This window comes from Tyto alba, unplaced genomic scaffold, assembly GCF_018691265.1.
Source record: "Tyto alba isolate M040663 unplaced genomic scaffold, T.alba_DEE_v4.0 Super-Scaffold_2, whole genome shotgun sequence".
NCBI lineage: Eukaryota > Metazoa > Chordata > Aves > Strigiformes > Tytonidae > Tyto > Tyto alba.
Window position 1 is genome coordinate 74851251 of NW_024881282.1, and position 17303 is coordinate 74868553.

Here is a 17303-nt window from a genome sequence, read left to right on the forward strand (position 1 = left end):
AGTTTGGCTTGTATGACATCTGTCTCATCATCACACACTGCATTTGCCCAGCCATCAACCCAAGACAGAGAAGAGACCTAAGAAACAACTAAACAGTAGGGAACAGAGAAAATGGGATTGTACAGGCTGCATGAGGGAGCTGGCATTACTGCAGCAGGGTAAAAGTTACAAGAAAGTACAGGTGTTAAGAGAATATGGCATTGTTGTGCAGGGTGGCTTAGCATAAAGAGCTGGATCAGTTACAGGAGGCAAAGGACCCAAAATAGGAAACAAAGCTTTGTATCATATTTGCAGAATAACTTTTTAAAATTTGAAAATTAGAAAATAGACTGAGTACCTGGTGATGTTACAAGTAACACATACAGGGAAGGAATGTATCTAGTGGCTTTAAACTGGAGATGAGCATTTTGTCATATTCAAAAGGCTTATCATGAGAAATACGACCATATTCTAAAGCAACAATGGGAATTAAATAACTAACTCCTATCTTTAGCAATTTATGTATATTTGAACAGTATGGCTGTTCTGAGTATGGCTTTAAGACCCAAATTTTGCAGTTTATTCTACATCAACACAGTGAAGTAGGCTCAGATGCATACAAAATTCACAAGAGAAGAAGGCATACAATTAATTTCACTCTCAAAAAGGGATGATAAACTTCTGTTGACTTTTATGATGCATAATTGGCCTGATCAAGCACTCCTTAATTACTAGCAATATTAACAGCAACCTAGATCTTGTACTTCAGGCAGAAATGTCTATGATTGATCTCACACAGGCACAACAACTGCTGCCTTCAAAATCAAGTATTCAGTTCCTAAATAGGTCAAGGTATTTGCATTGCAGGTCCTCCAAAATTCCATTTCCTCACTGTTTAAAAAAAAAAAAAAAAAAAAAAGCCTTGCATTTGTGTTATTTGATTATAATAAATAACTTTTTCTTATCTGTTCCTTGTGGCTTATGGGACAGTTCACAGCAAGTAATAGTTGCTTGCCAAACCATAAGAATCTTAAGAAAATGCTAACACAGGGTTAATACTTTCAAGAATACGCTTCTTCTACAATTCAGTTACAAAGTTTTATTTTTAAATCTTGATGCAGAAGACTGGATGCATTTTCAGAACTGAGGAGAACTGAGTATTGCACCATAGTTGGATGAACTTGAGACTGGAAATTTAGCAGTACAAAATACAATGTCATGCGATTGGGAAATAAGAACTTTTGCTGTAAAACTGAGAGCTCATAAATTACATTAGTATTAGTTGAGGAAAAGTGAGGCATTAGAAAGAGAACTGTTAACTGCAGAAGACATTGCTGGGGTTTTACCTGGAATGCTATACATAATTGTGCTCATCCAATGTCAAGAAAACATTACAATCCAGAAGAGTGAAAAAAACCAGTTGTCTGAAAGAATGGGGAACCTGTTGCACCAAAAAGGTTGTAGAAATTGTCTCAATTAGCCTAGGATAGCAAAGCATGTCTGTAGTTTTCCATTTGTTAACACATCAGGAAAGTGACCATATCAGAAGAGCTACGTAACTTCACTGTCTTAAATAGTGAACTAGACTTGGTGACTCAGCTCACACCTTTCAAACTTTTGTTTGGATGCCTAAATCAGACATAATGGCTATGAAAAATGATCAAGTCTTTTATGCCATTGCATTAAAAACACTGTGAGATTTTAGATATCTACATGATTAAAAGATTTGGGGAGTAGCATCAAAAGCAACCTCCCCTCCCCCAGGTTGCCATAGTTTATAGTGTAATAAAAATAATTACAATTGTATACAAACCCAAGTAATTTATTTAGAAAATTTAGAACTATTCCACTTGTATATTCATAGAAGTATCAGAATCAGAAAACTAAGCAATTTCTTGTATGAATTTCTGTGTAAACATACAAAGAAAACAAATTATTTGATTACAAATAATTGTACCGCACAGATTTGTGAAATTTCCCTTGCCAGAACAAATGCAGCTGGTGTGTAATGTTATTATCTTGTTCTAATTTTCACTATTTTCCTCCTATACAAAGATTCAAAGCCAAATGGCTGTCATGCTTTGATAAGCAACATGCTAGCAGGCAGAAAGGACTGCAAGAGCCCCACTGAGAGAATCTGTCAGCTTTTCTTTGACCTACAAAGTTCTGTTTTGATAGATGACAGGGATATAATATTTTATAGAATTATTATACATTAGATAAACAAAACTGAATTTAGTTAGATTGAACTTTCAAATCTTGTATTGTAGATTCAGCTAAGTTTCTACTTAAACTATCTCTTCATTTTACTATTTCCTTCTTTCCGTCATTGTTTATCTATTCCAGGTTTCTTTCACTATATGAAGTGTGGAATTTTTCTGAGTTGTAAGTAAGCTTAGAAAGTTTTAGTCTGCAAAAGGAACATCTAATTTAAAAGAGGATACTATGCAGGGCTTCAAGGCCTCACAGTCCTTAAGACTGAAAAATCTACTCAAATGTTAAAGTACTGCTTATGTCAGTTAAAACAAAAACTTCTATAATTGCTCCCTTTGTATTCTTTTGGTCTGAAATTTTTGGCATTATTTATGAGCAGTCCTGATTTTAGGAGGTTACATGTAAGAAAGGCCGTACTTTCGTGAACACATTGGTGTAAGCAACTGTCTGGTGAAAAAATAAATTAAATTACTTGAGTCTTACAATGATCCATCCTCTGTGAAGTAGTACACTGTAAATAGATTTCCACATTTGTGGAATCTGGAATATTTTCTGGAGTTAAAAACATTAACATAAAAATACTGAAAATATAAAGTATCACCCTGATCATAATGTTATGCTGCGCTGAAAATATTTATGCAATATATGAATCTGACTACAAAGTATGAGCCCAATTAAAACTTTAACAGTGTATCGACAATTGCAAAATACAAGTTTACACAGAACTAAAATACTTCCAGTTATCACACCCCATAATGGTCATTCAGATAATCTAGTACTGCTGAGGTACTTGATAAAAGATTAAAATTTTTTTTTTCTTGTTTTGAAGTTATCCGTTCCATCATGTACATTAAATGGTGGTGAAAACATGTAAAAGGAGTTCCATGCTCAAGAGCAATGTCAACCCAGTCCTGGATGCACTTCAAAGGTGTCTCTTCGTATCCTGCAAACATAGCTGGATTTGCTAAGAGTCCTCGAGCCACCATTATACCTTCAAATGGGAAATTAAAGCAGTAAGTTACATTACAGTTTATCAACTTTATATTAAATCTTTCTGTAGATTTTGTATAGCACCCCTTAGGACAACCACCCAAAGCTTACAGACAAGTAATGGCAGAACAACAGGGATGAGTACTACAGCTATACCAGAGAAATCCATTTAACAATCCAAACTTCAGAGTACCTACAACACCTGTCAACACATTCCACTTGATGATGTAACTTTTCAGAAATTTTGAAACAAAACACAGGATACAGAAGCCTTTCTTCCCTACTTTTAAACTGCAATTCAATAGTATTTTGTTTTTATTTGCTACACATATACAAGCCTGTCTTTTTAACATAAAATTATGATGGAAAGACACAGGAGTAGCAACAAAAGACACAAGAGTAGCAACATGCTAAATCTAAATGTAGTAATTTTTAGTGCAACTCAGCTGATTCACTGACCGAGTAAGAGGTCAATGTCTCAATTACGTAAATCTCAGGGCTCTTGGTCTGCAGTAAATCTTTCCGAACAAGCCAGTGTATTTGGAACTATAATCCCAAATTGTCAGATAAACCCATACAAGTTCTACTGCAATTCTTCTGCGATCAGTGAATTTTGTTTTTCTGCACTGTCAATATGAAATCTATCAGTTAGTTTCTTCTTAAACAACAGGATAAAAAATAGGTCAAATATGACAAATTTCTTTCACTACTGTACAGAAAAAACCTGATGCTTTATATTTTTGCTATTGAAGGTCAGCTGGGCTATGAGAACATTCTTTTCTGCTATGTATTTCTTTCCTGCATTGCATTTGGGGGGGAAAGTTACTGCAGCAGCATGGCAGTTTGGTTCCACTGATTTCTGTTCCTGCTATTAAACATCAATAGTGTCAAAAGAAACCTGCCACATGAACTTTTCCTTACGGGACTAGCAACTGTTCTGTGTCCTGTTATTCTCTAGCTGTAAGATCCAAAGTGTGTAGATACAGATCACCTCTTCAAAACATATACTGAATCTCCATACTGTCTCGAAACCATAGCCAGTTGCAGGAATCTATTGTGACTAACTCCAGGGCAGTCCTTTACACCAAAATTTTACCACTGAAGAGTAAAACAAGATAAATATATACACACCTGAGAGTGCAATGTCTCATTGAATCCTTGAAGCAAACTATCTTAACTGTTAAGTATCGGGTTTAATATTTCCTTTTCCTGCCATATTCTTGCTGTAAGAAATCTGCTCCCATGTACAGGAAGTAGAGATTTCCAAGTGGAAGTTTACAGTTCTTTACAAGATGATCAGCTCCAGAAGGAGACGGAATGAATGTCTGAAGGTCCCCCTGAACTCCACTACTGAATGATGAAAGAGCATAATTAAGCTAAGGGCTTTTGTAATTTGCCTCAGAAATCATTATTTGTGGCTCTGAATAACAGTGCTCTAGTGCTCCAATGATTACAAGTGATTCTGAGTTTGCAAGGCATCTAAAACATCCTCCTTCATTTGTCTCTTCAAAGAGTGAAAAGCACTCAAATCGTGTCCTACTTACAGCCAGAAAAAATACTTTGAAATCTGATTTGTAAGTTTACTTAGAAAATAGAGTATGTTTAATCTTACCATCTGCTCCTGTCAAGTGATGAACATTTTCAGCATCTTTCAAAGTTTTAATGTCTCCATTAGCCACAATAGGTATAGACATGCTTTGTTTAATTATTTTAATTGCATCATAATGCACAGGCTGATGTCTTTCTTCTACGCTTCTCCCATGTACTGTAATCCATGAAACTCCAGTTGCTTCAGCTTTTTGACAGAGGTCAACTGTTTTTTTTAAGTCCTCGTGGATCCTAAAATTCCAAGGAATGAAAACTTTAGATAGTAAGTTACCTGAACTGTATAAAAATCCCCCCTCCATAAGGAGGAGTTACCAGTATAAAAAAAGAAAATACTACTGTTGGAAGATAAAGATTTTTTTTTTAAATAAAGGCATACAAATTTAATGTTTTGAAACCACTATATAATTTAGCATTTCCCAATTGTATCATAACTCTGAAATATACATGGTAAATTTTATAGAGATTGAGCAATGGTGCCCAAAAGATTCTAAAATAAACATCATTATTTTGCATATTTTGTGGAAAAAGAACTCCAATGTATAATAGTTCTCCTTTCTTGAAGGATTGCAATCTGAGTTGAAACTTAATGGACAAATATGCAAAAGCCACATGGGATGTGTGCATAAATAGCAGATGAAGTGGTACAACGCAATGCAAAGCAACAGTTTACAGAAGCTTAGCCAGTGATGAAAGGAAGCAGGATGTGTTCCTTACAGCAGCTGTGCGGACCAGTTCCCATTTTTGTTACCCTTCCCTTTATAGCCAACAGCAACTGCAGCTTTGGCCTCCAATAGCTCACAAAGTAAATCCTTGTGACGATACAGACTATGCATTGCTTTTCTTTTATGGAACCCTAGACCAAAAGGTCTACTTTCATGTCATTTGGATTGCAAGAAAACTCCAGCATCCAGTATGTTATCTGTGTAAATCGCCAAAGTCTGCACTGGTTCTATTATCTAAATTTGAGATTACTTGCCCTAGATATTCTTTCACCATCTGAGGTCAAAAAATCTCAGCAGTCTTCACATGTTAGAAAATTATTATAATGTATAATATTGCATAAGCAGAATTACAGGTATTATAGTGTAACTACTACACTAACATGTTTCTTTAAAAAAGCCTAAAAGGATTCTTCCACATACCACAAACAGCACTTAAGTCAGACCTACCTTATTTTAATAGATACTGAAAATCTAGGGTTGTCAATCTGATTCCGTACATGTCTCACCATATCTCGAACTAGTTCTGGTTTATTTATTAAGCAAGCACCATAACCTTCTGTCACTGCCCATCTTTAAAAGAAAAAGAACATTTGTAATCTACATTTGAAAAAATGCAGATCAATTTCAGTCAAATACAGGTTTATTTCCTTAAGACCTTTAGAATGTGTGGTTGAGTAACCAGAGGTGGTACTGGCTGTAGACCAATGATTTGTTTGCAGTTTGACACCAGCTTTTAGATCCTGGTTCAGCCTCCACTGTGCTGTTAGAACTTTGGACAAGTTACTACTCTCTTACAGTTCAATTTTCTGTCTACAAAATGGACTCACAAGGAAGATGAATTAACATTTAATCAACAATGGTTTAGATGATACATAAAATAAATAGTTTGATGTTTCCCCTTCTATCGGGTCACAGATTTCTTCTAAAGAGAAAATTACTTTGGATTGAAAAGGAAGATTTTTGAAGTGCAAGTAATTATATGATTTCAGTAACATTCTGTTTTCCCTCAGTTGCAAAACACTTTACTTTGATTGGCAGGAAATAACCTTTGCTTCCACTTAACAGCAGCAGGTTTTTTTCTTAAACAGTTTTTCTTATAAGGCAGATTAAGTGCAAAAAGTTGTTATTTTGAAACCAGCATGCACAAGAAACACAGGATTCAAACATAAGCATATATTTTTGGTCTAAAGGGAACTTACAGTTTGGAATACATAACTGTAGTTAGCTTAGAAAAAAAATACACTTTCATTCTGAAGTCTCAGATCTTTCCAGAAAGTTTTCTCAAGTACTACCATTTTAAGTCAAGATAACCTAATTAGAACAGACATATTAAGTATTTGCACCATAATATATTCTTTCACTTTCCTACTTTTATTTTTGAGGTCTTCACTTAGAAAAAGACTGCCTGACATGCATGTAGTAAATGGTTCTCAATTGAACCAGTTAGCAAGAATCTTCATTTGTGCGTTACTACGCTGTTTCAGTCAAAACAAAATCTTTTATCAATTTAAGTGAAAAGTAGATCACTAATTCATCGTACTTATAAACCTAATAAAAGATGGAAGAAATTATTTTCAGCACTTTCTGAATAATATAATCTGTATAATTATATTTTAGATTATCCTTCACTTGCATAAGTCTGAGACATCAGGGACTTGCCTCGTTATTCTGGGAATTGCCACATCATTTCTCAAAACACTCTCCAAATTATTTGCAGCAAACTCTTTGTGGTAATGCATATTTAACAGCTGCTGAGAAGGGATGGACGCTTCACTTCTGAGCCAACACTCAGTATCTCAGAAATGAAAAAAGGCAAGTTGGCAAATACACCTGGTTTTCCCAGTCTCACCATGGTGACAGGCATCTCAGAACATTCAGAACAGTGTCTTGCCACACAGACATTTCTGACAGGTTAAAAAGCTGTTTCTTTCTCAAAGTCTATTTTTAAGTTAAGACAGAAATTACCAAGAAAATGAAGACCAGCCTTCTTTGTTCTCAAATTATTTAATCATTATTTCACCAGCTTTTTCAAAAACTTACCTCTGAGGACAGCCACAATTTAGGTCTATTCCATCTGCAAAAGGACAGACGATACGGGCAGCATCACACAAAACCTGTGCTTCTTTAGCAGCAAACTGAACAATCAATGGATGGTCACCTACTCCAATTAAAAGATAGTGAGAGATTTAGAAAAAGAGATTCTGAAATTTGAATGTTTTTTTGTATATAGAAATCTGTCTGGCCATGGTCTTGGGCAACTGGCTCTTGCTTGAGCAGGCGGGGCTGGATAACATGACTAGAAAGGTCCTTCCAATCTCAACCATTTTGTGATTCTGTGAGCCCTAGATCACAAAAAAAGGTAGCTGACCAGTGGTTACTAAATAAGTATGTCTATCAAGAGAGCTGGGAATTCAGACATACGTATGTGTCCTAGGTGGCTCAACATATACTTTTCTGACTGAAATTAGTCAGATGCTTATCTTTCACAAAGATGATATATGAAACTAAATATTCTCTGTTTTTCAGCAGCCATCATGCTTTTTCTCCTAGCCTGCCCCTTCTTGTCTGCATGCTGCCCCTTTGCTGTGCTGACACGGCTATATGTCTTGCCAGGTGGGAAACTTCCTTATGGAACCAACACTTCAGAAAGGAGCTAAACAACCCACAAGCTTTGCCCTTCCTTACCCCAGCTCATCTTTTTCCCTTTCTGTGCCAAGACGGCTGGTTTTGATCCCGAATGCAATATGCAGGGTTGGAATGAGAACACACAGGCAGAGACAGCTTTAGGAGCTTTGTCTCAAGTGGGAAAACAAAGTGTCAGTGCTCCTCAGCTTGGGTCTACTGAACTACTTGTGATTTACTAAGCCCCTGCAGAGAGCCAGATGGTCATTTGGAACATGGTCTCCTCTTTTACAGCTACTGCATTACATTAAAGGCATCTAAAAATATCTCAGTCTTAGCACTCACTTTCCATATAAACAATTGCTGCAGTTGAGAGGAAGAGGAATATCTGGGCACTGATGGAAAGAGGTGATCCAACAAATGCACAAAGCAAGTGCAATTCCAGCACTGAAAAGACCACAAGTGCTTCTGAAGATTTTCCTATTTTAGTGGAAAATAAGTAGTTCTTGAACTAGTGGAGCTCAAGTCAGAGAGAGCAGCAGTACCCTCTCAATAAAGTTGAGACACGTCGAAAAACTACCTAAAATCCAGCAAGCAAAAAAACCTCCTTGCGTATTTTTAAAACAGTGTCCATTTAAGACAGTGGTCTAGCTGAAGAGATTTATATTACTGCATCTAGTAATTTGGAATAATCCCACACTCTTCATTTCTGATTGAGCACTGAGTAATAAAAATACTGAGCCTAGCCATATTAGATTTTTTAGCAGCAGCCACAAAGAACACCTACCTGTATTTTAGAAATACCCAACAAAGAAATGTCAATGCCAAAGAAAATGGAAAACAGAAATTGCAATTGCAGGCTCCAAACCTACTCTGCTAATTAGAAGACAAAATCCCGAAACATCCAGGAAGTTAAACATAAAACCACAGGAAAATTTCACAACCTGTTGTGGAGCTACTTGTTAAAAGCATAAATGTTAATAATGTAAATACTCTAATATTGGCAAATCTGTCTGCAGCAGGATGTTTTAGAGGCCTATAAAATTAAGGCCAGCGTGAAAGAAGTGAATAGAGAAAAGATACTGTTTACAGCCCTAGACCATTTCATTTTGTACCCCTTGTCACTGGGCAGCAAAGTTACAGCATAAAGGAGAATTTCCTCTTTCCTCGCCCCCGCACCCCACTCCTTGAATATACTACGTATCTGACCTGTGGAACTTCAGTGCCATTGGACTTTGTGTAGATCAGAAGTGTAAGTAAGTTGAAAGGGAACAAACTAATGGCTCTGTGGACCTTTGAGCCATATATATTGTCAGTTATGTTCTTACTTATTCATGCTTTTTAAAAATGGAATTCCACTATTAAGAGAGTCTACCTGTGCTTCCCACTGTGACTTTTCTCCATCAATCTTCTGTTCTATTTGAATAATTCACCATAGTAAACAGACAGTGCTAAAATAATGAAATATACTTCCCCTTCTATTATATATACACTTACAAAACCAGTGATGAACTATGAAATTCAGTGATCTGAATAGGTTAAATCATCACACTTCGTAGATCCTACACACCAATCTTACTAGCACGTTAGCAGTGTTCTCTTCATTCCTCCAGTTGCAGCCTATGCCTGTATGTTCCTTGTTAATCTTCTACTGTAGCCACTTCATGCCAGCAGATCTGTATCATTACTGTCACCTCTTCCCACATATTTCATACCACTTCTCTCTTTTGCTTTACAGACAGGACTCTCTACAACTCCTTATACTCCTTTTTGTATGTGTTCTGGTTATGTTTCTATACCATGCCTAAAGCCTTGCTTCTCCCCATCAACCCTAGCCACACTTCAACTTCCTGGTCTCTTCTTGCTCCTTTTTATCATCCTCTCAGTATCTCAAAGAGTCCATCAACAGCCCCTTCCACGTATCATTAACTCCAGCTAATTTGAAACCCTGCTTCAGGGTAGAATCAGTCCTTGATTCTACTCTATCAATTCCTGGTCTATTAATTTTTTCACCATTAGCAACCTTCTTATTTTCCTTAGAGACCACAAAACTTTTTCTGGCAATGAGTTAAGTGTTCATCTCTAAAACAAGAAACAGTAATTGCTGGGAAAAGAATCTTATTACCATCTCATACTGGGTCTGGCTGGGATGGAGTTAATTTTTAAATTTATTTGAAGTTCATTTATAGCAGTTTGTATGATGCTGTGTTTTGGATTTTGTGACATAAACGGTGTTGACAATGTACCAATGTTTTGGCTATTGCTGCACTGTACTTGCAGTGTCAAAACTGCTTCCCTCTGCCCGAAGCAAATAGATTGGGGTGGGCAAGAAACTGGAAGCGGACACAGCTGGGACAGCTGACCCAAACTGGTCCAAGGAATATTCCATACCATTTAACATCAAGCTCAGCAATAAAACTGGAGTGGTAGGGGAAGAAGAAAGTGGAACATGGAAAGTGGACATGGAAAATGTATTCCAGGGTGGCCGTTGCTTGGAGACTGGCTGGACATTGGTCTGCTGGTGTGAGGTGGGAAGTGGTTGCCTTTGCATCACTTGTTTTTTTTCTCCTTCTTTCCTTCACTTATTAAGCTGTCTTTATCTTGACCCATGAGATTTTCTTGCCTTTACTCTTCCTATTCTTGCCCTGTGCTGCTGGAGGGGGTGGAGGAGAAATGAGAGAGCAGCCGTGTGGGTACCGCAGCCACTGGTCAGCTACCCACTACACATCTGAATCAGTTCAGAGACCCTGATTTCAGGTGGAGACAAGGTTTTCCACTATTTTATTTGACACACTATTACTGGAATGTGTTTGATCTCACCTAGAATACTTACGTGGTTTTGCAATCAATCAGATATGGTATAACAAAATTGTTAATGGATGTCAAGTTGTGTGACAGTTCTCATTCACTTGGCCAATTTAGTTTATCACCACATAAAACATTCCGACAAGACAATAGTTTCTTAAAAAAAAAATACCTTTGTTTGTTGTGAATTCGCTGTCTCTAGCTTTTGCAGATCTCACAAAATCAGCTGCCACTATCATTGGTGTGTAACACAGATCACAACTGTATTTCCTAACCAAGGTTCTGAAAGCCAGCCTGCAGACACATGACAATTAAGAGACATTTTTCTGATTATTCTAAAACACTGTTCTGACATGCAGTACTGTGAGGATGTCCAAATATAATCATAAGATAAAACATGGCTCACATCTGTCTCCCTCTTAAGTAATTAAAGGAGAAAAAAGGTAAGCATCCCTGTTTTTATAGTCAAGATAAACTTCCTCGGAGAAAATACACTGAAAACATAGTTGACATGACAGTTACTTACTTTGAATAGCGGACCATAGGGGCACATATTTTTACAACTTGCCCAGAATGAAACAAATCCATGGGATCTTTTAGTTGGCATTGTGTAGTTTCTGCGATGTCACCAATCATGTGTAATTAACAATCCTTTTTGCATCTGGAAAAACAAACAGTGCTTGCGTGTAATTCACCTATTTCTCATAAGCCCTGCAGCAAAGCATTAAAGTGGACTTGCTTTCTGGTAAAGCGTCCTGCAAGAAGTCCATCACTTGCAGTGGCAGAACAAGCCTTTTGCCACCAGCAGCTCTGAACGCCGGCCCCGCGGCGGCCGCCCCGCTGTAACACCGCTGTGTTTCCGTTCCCTACGGCGCCCAGCCCGGGACGGGACGGGGTCTCCAGCCCAGCCCCTCAGCGCAGCGCCGGCCCCCAGGCCTCACGGAGAAAAGTCTCCGGCCAGAGCCGCCGCCGCTGCAGCCTCGGCCCGCTGCCCCTCGCCCTCCCGCGCACAGCGCCGGCTGCGGCCCGGACACCCCGCTGCCCGCCCGGCCGGACCCGCGCTCACCGCATGCGCGAGCGCCCCGCGCGCCACCGCCGCTCGCCCGTGGGGCCGCCCCGTTGTCGTCGCGCGCCTTCGCCATCATCGCCGCGCGCCGCCGCGCGGGCTGCCGGCACCCGCCAGCATGGAGGAGGCGGGGGCAGGCGGCGGCGCGGCCCCGGCCCCGGCCCTCGCCGAGCTGCTGGCGGACGGTGAGGGGCGGCGGGCAGCGCCTGGCCGCGGCGGAGGGTCCTTCGCGAGGGCGGCGTTGGGCTGGGCGGGCAGAGCCGGGGGAGAGGCGCCGGCGCTCGGGGACGGGGCGAGGAGGGCGGTGAACGGCCGTGCTGTCAAGTCACGGAAAAGTTTCGGCGGCGGAGGGGCGGGGGGCGCTGGGGAAGCGCTGCCGCGCCTGCCGAGCGTCCCCCGGCTCGGGGAGGGGACCGCCCGCCCTGGCAGAGGGTCCTGCTGGCGTGGTCACCTGTGGTCGCCTGCTCCGAAAGGGAAAAAAAAAAAAAAGGACGCTGAAAAGGGAGACGGAGGTGCTTGGTCATGTTAGTGTGCGCTGTCTGGAAACTCGGGGTTTGCTTGATCCAGAAGCATCATTGCTGTATCATTTCTTAACTCAGTATTTTGTAAACCAATACGGTTGTAACAGCCTGGTGTGATTTCATGAAGTTGTGTCTCATGCCACTTTGATTCTCAGCGATTTGAAGGTGGCTCGTGTGTGTTTCATTATGTGTAGAACCTCAACAGCCTCACCCTGGTTACACTGTAGAGTTTGAAGAAGGTATTGATACTTTTTAGTGCATTCTGCTCAAGAAAAGTCTGTGGGGAATAAAGGAACACTTGTCTTTTTTCACCATTTACAACACGACCACTCCCAAGTAATCAGCTCCAAACTTGTTCCTCCCAATTGTGGTTTCTTCTCAACTTGATGTCTCATTTGTATTGATGTAGAGAGCATATGCTGTTAAATCTAGAGAAACTGAAGGTCAGCGAAGTGTGTGCTTTAGGTCTGTAAATATTATTTAACTGTTTTGAAGTATGAAAATGAAATCTTTTTCAGAATGTTATGCTGACTTCTTCAGAGAAGACTTTGATGTGAAAGCTTACACTTCCCAGTCTATCCATCAGGCTGTGATAGCTGAGCAACTTGCAAAACTTGCCCAAGGTATCAGTCAGTTGGACAAAGAGCTTCATTTACAGGTAAGTTTAAAACATATCTATTATTCTGGGGTGATTGACATAAATGAGTCAAAAATTTAGTAATTTTATGATCTTGTTGCTTCTGAAATTGCCCAGTGTACTCTGCAAGTAGTAACTAAAGGTACAACTTGCAGCAAAACTAGTAGTGAATCTGATATGTAACTTAGTCAAGCCTACTCTTAGTGCTCCTACCAAGAAACTATATACTGCTCTGTTTTCAGTTTCTGCAGCCAATCTCTGTATACATGGAGGTTATGCTTCTCCTTGTAAGGATGTTCCCTGACTCTTTCCAAATGATCATGTCAGCTGTCAGAAACGCTGGTGTGTGTTTTGCGATGACAACTGTGAGAAGATAGGAAATGATTTAACTTGCACCTTTTCATCCTGTGCTGGAGAGTAGTCTTGGGTCTAAGGCTTACCATTAGCTGGGCAAATATAACCTCCACACCTTCAGAAAGGCTTTTGAGTTTGGATAGTAGAAGGCTTTTTGGTAAAATCTATGCATATACCACAAATCCACAGTGGACCTTGCAGTGAGAACACATGCTAACTGCTTCCTCCCTCCCCCTGCCCCGATTAGTAAATTCTTTGAGAACTAGTTTCTGAATGTTATAAATAGAAAATATTTTAAATGTGGATATACATTATTACTGTGTGATTAATAAGCTTACAATTATTATTATTATATATGAAGGTATGTTGAAGTGTGATTACTCTGCTGGCTTTAATTAAGATGTCAGCTACACTGCAGTTACTGACCCTCTCTTCCTTCTGAGCTTGTCACTTCTGTGAATTAAAATGTGTTCTGAAAACCCTTTCATCTCTAAGGTGTGGCTGCTTTCTCCTGTGTCTGCCTAATGTAGAGATGATGATACTTTAATGTATGATGATGATATATTAATATTCCTTTCAGGCACACATACCCATTTTTCTGTGTTGATTTCTGTATTCAATTTTTTTTAAGGTTGTTGCAAGACATGAAGACCTGTTGGCCCAGGCAACTGGAATTGAATCCTTGGAAGGTAAATACTGTTGTATTATGCTTGCTACTTCTTAAAATGGAGGAAGTGCTTTTAATATTTGTGCAGGGAACATCATTCGCTACCAACTTTGGTCCCTAGTGTTAACGTTATGGATCTTACTTCTGAGGAGTAACGTGGCAGCTTTTTTTGATGTCAGTAGATGGAGCTCCAGGGAGAAGATTTGGCTGATATTTCTCTGGTGTAAATACTTCATAGGAAAACATATTTTGATAATCAGTTTGGAGAAACTTTAGCAATTAAGTCTTTTTGACCTTTTTATATCTTTTCTAAATAAGTATAAGTTTGCTGCAATGTTAGCTGATATCTGTTGCCATAAGTATCGAATTTGTGCATGTTGCACATGCACATGTTGCATAGTTTGCAAATCTTAACCAAAGAGACTTTAACACATGATCTTAGCTTCATTGAGATATTTTTTACCTAGTAAGGGGCCACTAAGTTAAGTACATGTCTTTGTGTTTTTCTGTGGTTTGGGATCTACTCTGCTTTCACGAGACCCTACCTGTAGTGCTGTGTCCAGCTCTGGGGCTCCCAGCATAAGAAGGACATGGACCTGCTCGAGTAGGTCCAGAGGAGGCCACAAAGATGATCAGGGGGCTGGAGCACCTCCCCTGTGAGGACAGGCTGAGAGAGTTGGGGTTGTTCAGCCTGGAGAAGAAAAGGCTCCAGGGAGACCTTATAGCGGCCTTCCAGTACTTAAGGGGGGCTACAGGAAAGGTGGGGAGGGACTTTTTACAAGGGCAGGTAGTGATAGGATGAGGCGTAATGGCTTTAAACTGAAAGAGGGCAGATTTAGATTAGATATAATGAAGAAATTCTTCCCTGTGAGGGTGGTGAGGCACTGGCACAGGTTGCCCAGAGAAGCTGTGGCTGCCCCCTCCCTGGAAGGGTTCAAGGCCAGGTTGGACGGGGCTTGGAGCAGCCTGATGCAGTGGAAGGTGTCCCTGCCCATGGCAGGGGGGGTGGAACGGGATGAACTTTAAGGTCCCTTCCAACCCAAACTGTTCTATGAATCTATGATTTTAACATAAACTGCTGACTTTCAAAGGCCTTACTTAGGAACCATTGAATCTGTATAGAAAAATGGTTGCAGTATATTATTCTTGTGCCAGGAACTCATTAGAACTACCATTCTGCTCTTTGTCGCTTGCTGAGAACTTCATACTGTTTTGGAGTTGTTTTGCGTAGAAAGATACTTACCTCTATAACATGCTAATTTGCATATACTATGGGATCCAAGCATATCCCCTTTTCCCCTTCTGTTTTTGTAACTTGCTAAGTAATTTATCTTTGTTCCTTTTTCTGCTTCCAGATTTTGGCATAACCAGAGAGTTTCCGGTTACTGATAGTTATAGTATCTCCTCAGTCTTTGGAACTTTTTTATACAGTATTTGGTGGTTAGCATTTGCATATAGCTATAAAAATAAAGAACTGCCTATTTAATCTAGCAATGGTAGCTCCCAAATAGCTTTTTAAACTGTTGGAAAATTAAGCATAGGAAGACTAGAATCTGTGTTCATCCTCCAAATAAGAAGTAGATGGGAATCTGTGGTCAGTCTTGTGGTTGATAAATACCTCCCAGTCACATTCTTCAGCAATTTGTGCTCAGTGGAATTGTATTTTCTGAAATCATGGTTGTTTCTGAAGGCATTCCTTACAAAAATTGCTCTGAGGAAAGAATGAAGTACTTCAGAACAACTGTTCAGTTATAAAACATTTCTATAAGGCAGGTGTGGTAAATAATGCGTGGTTTACAGCAAATAACCCAAAATGTAAAATAAAATCTAATTCATCTCAGATTTGTTGAGGTTGAAAGGTTATGCTCTTTAAGAGGCCTTTTCTGTGTGTGAGGGAAGGAGAAGCATGCAGAGGTTCTAATCCTGAAAAGTGTGTGATACTTGAGACATCAGTAGAAACGTCAGTCTGCAGTTGCCAGGAAAATCAAAAGTCTGTGCACACAAAGATGATGTGCTCAAAGGTGTTGCAGAGCTTTCTTATCTCTGTCCTGCTTGTGCCACACGTGGTATACGGTCACTGTAGAGAAACACTGAGTCAAGATTCATTAAGAAAAGAAAAGATAGATGCCAATAGAAATTTTAACTATGAAGTTAGAAACACATAGCTCTTGGTATGTTTATCAAGAAAGTTAGCAAGTGAAGATTATGGAACTAATTCACAGCATGCACAATCATTTGGATGTGTGAAAGTGAATCTCATTAAATGTTTCAAATTGATATACTCAGCCTGTAGAGTCCTTTCTTTTTTAGGTCTGTGCACTTTTTTAATGGTACACTCATCTGGTATACATCCTCTTTTCTGTCTATAGGTAGCTCAAGATAAGCTAAATAGTATCATCCTATATCTTATGCAGCAGATGGAGAGGGTAGATTGCCCATCCTAATTCTGCCTTCTAGCAAGAGGAGTGCTGTATGCTTTATAGCAATGTCACAGTCATAGCTGCAGCAGTGTCATGCTACTGGCCCTCCCCCATTATTGCAATGTAGAATAGAAAATTCAGCCTATTTTGCCAACTTTTCACTGTATCTCATATCTTCACCCTCTGATCCGTGAGAATTGCATGCCTACCATTCCATGTATAAATGTCAGAAAATTCCTACCTTTATCACTAAGCCAAGTTGATAATTCTGAAATATGGAGAAGATGGGAGTTTGCATATTTGTACAAAATATGTGAGATATAGTCCCAGTATAAGACAAGCTGAATAAAACTATTTGCAGTAGTTTTGTTTATCTTCCATCTTACTGTATTGTATTGCAGTTTTATCCAATTTGATGATGGCATGCTTGTAAACAGGGCTTTACAACAATGTAGTATGTTTGAGAATGCTAACAATAACTGGAACAAAAATAATTTCGTAGGCCTGGGTTTGTATAACTTAATTAAATTCTCAGCAGGCTGATTCCATATTGCAAAAATGACTGCTACCCTTGACTTCTTTGTTTGCAATTTAACAAAAGAACAAGCATGCTTGTGGGCTTTCTTTGTGCTGCTTTGCCAAACTAATCTGGAACAAACATGATTAGGGTCGTTTGCTCTGTTTGTAATCTAAATTAG

The 17303-nt window shown here is 39.3% G+C and overlaps 2 protein-coding genes across 3 annotated transcripts in view; one reads left to right on the plus strand and one right to left on the minus strand.

The window, feature by feature from the left end:
* The window catches only part of DUS4L (dihydrouridine synthase 4 like), a 38607-nt gene extending 26612 nt beyond the window's left edge, over positions 1-11995 (minus strand). Inside the window, exons 1-6 of one of the 2 annotated variants that reach the window (XM_009971582.3) lie at positions 11467-11995; positions 11113-11234; positions 7554-7671; positions 5961-6083; positions 4796-5022; positions 1059-3184 (exon numbers count right to left, since the gene is read on the minus strand). In XM_009971582.3, coding sequence (XP_009969884.1) covers positions 2937-3184; positions 4796-5022; positions 5961-6083; positions 7554-7671; positions 11113-11234; positions 11467-11576 — 948 coding nt within the window. In that variant the 5' untranslated portion in view covers positions 11577-11995 and the 3' untranslated portion in view covers positions 1059-2936. Of the gene's footprint in view, positions 1-1058; positions 3185-4782; positions 5023-5960; positions 6084-7553; positions 7672-11112; positions 11235-11466 lie in introns of those variants that run through there. The other variant, XM_032996232.2, reaches the window with a different exon arrangement.
* A 78-nt stretch (positions 11996-12073) lies between these two features.
* Positions 12074-17303, plus strand: part of COG5 (component of oligomeric golgi complex 5) — a 188705-nt gene continuing 183475 nt past the window's right edge. Inside the window, exons 1-3 of the mRNA XM_032996224.2 lie at positions 12074-12191; positions 13046-13185; positions 14150-14207. Coding sequence (XP_032852115.2) covers positions 12125-12191; positions 13046-13185; positions 14150-14207 — 265 coding nt within the window. The 5' untranslated portion in view covers positions 12074-12124. The remainder of the gene's footprint in view (positions 12192-13045; positions 13186-14149; positions 14208-17303) is intronic.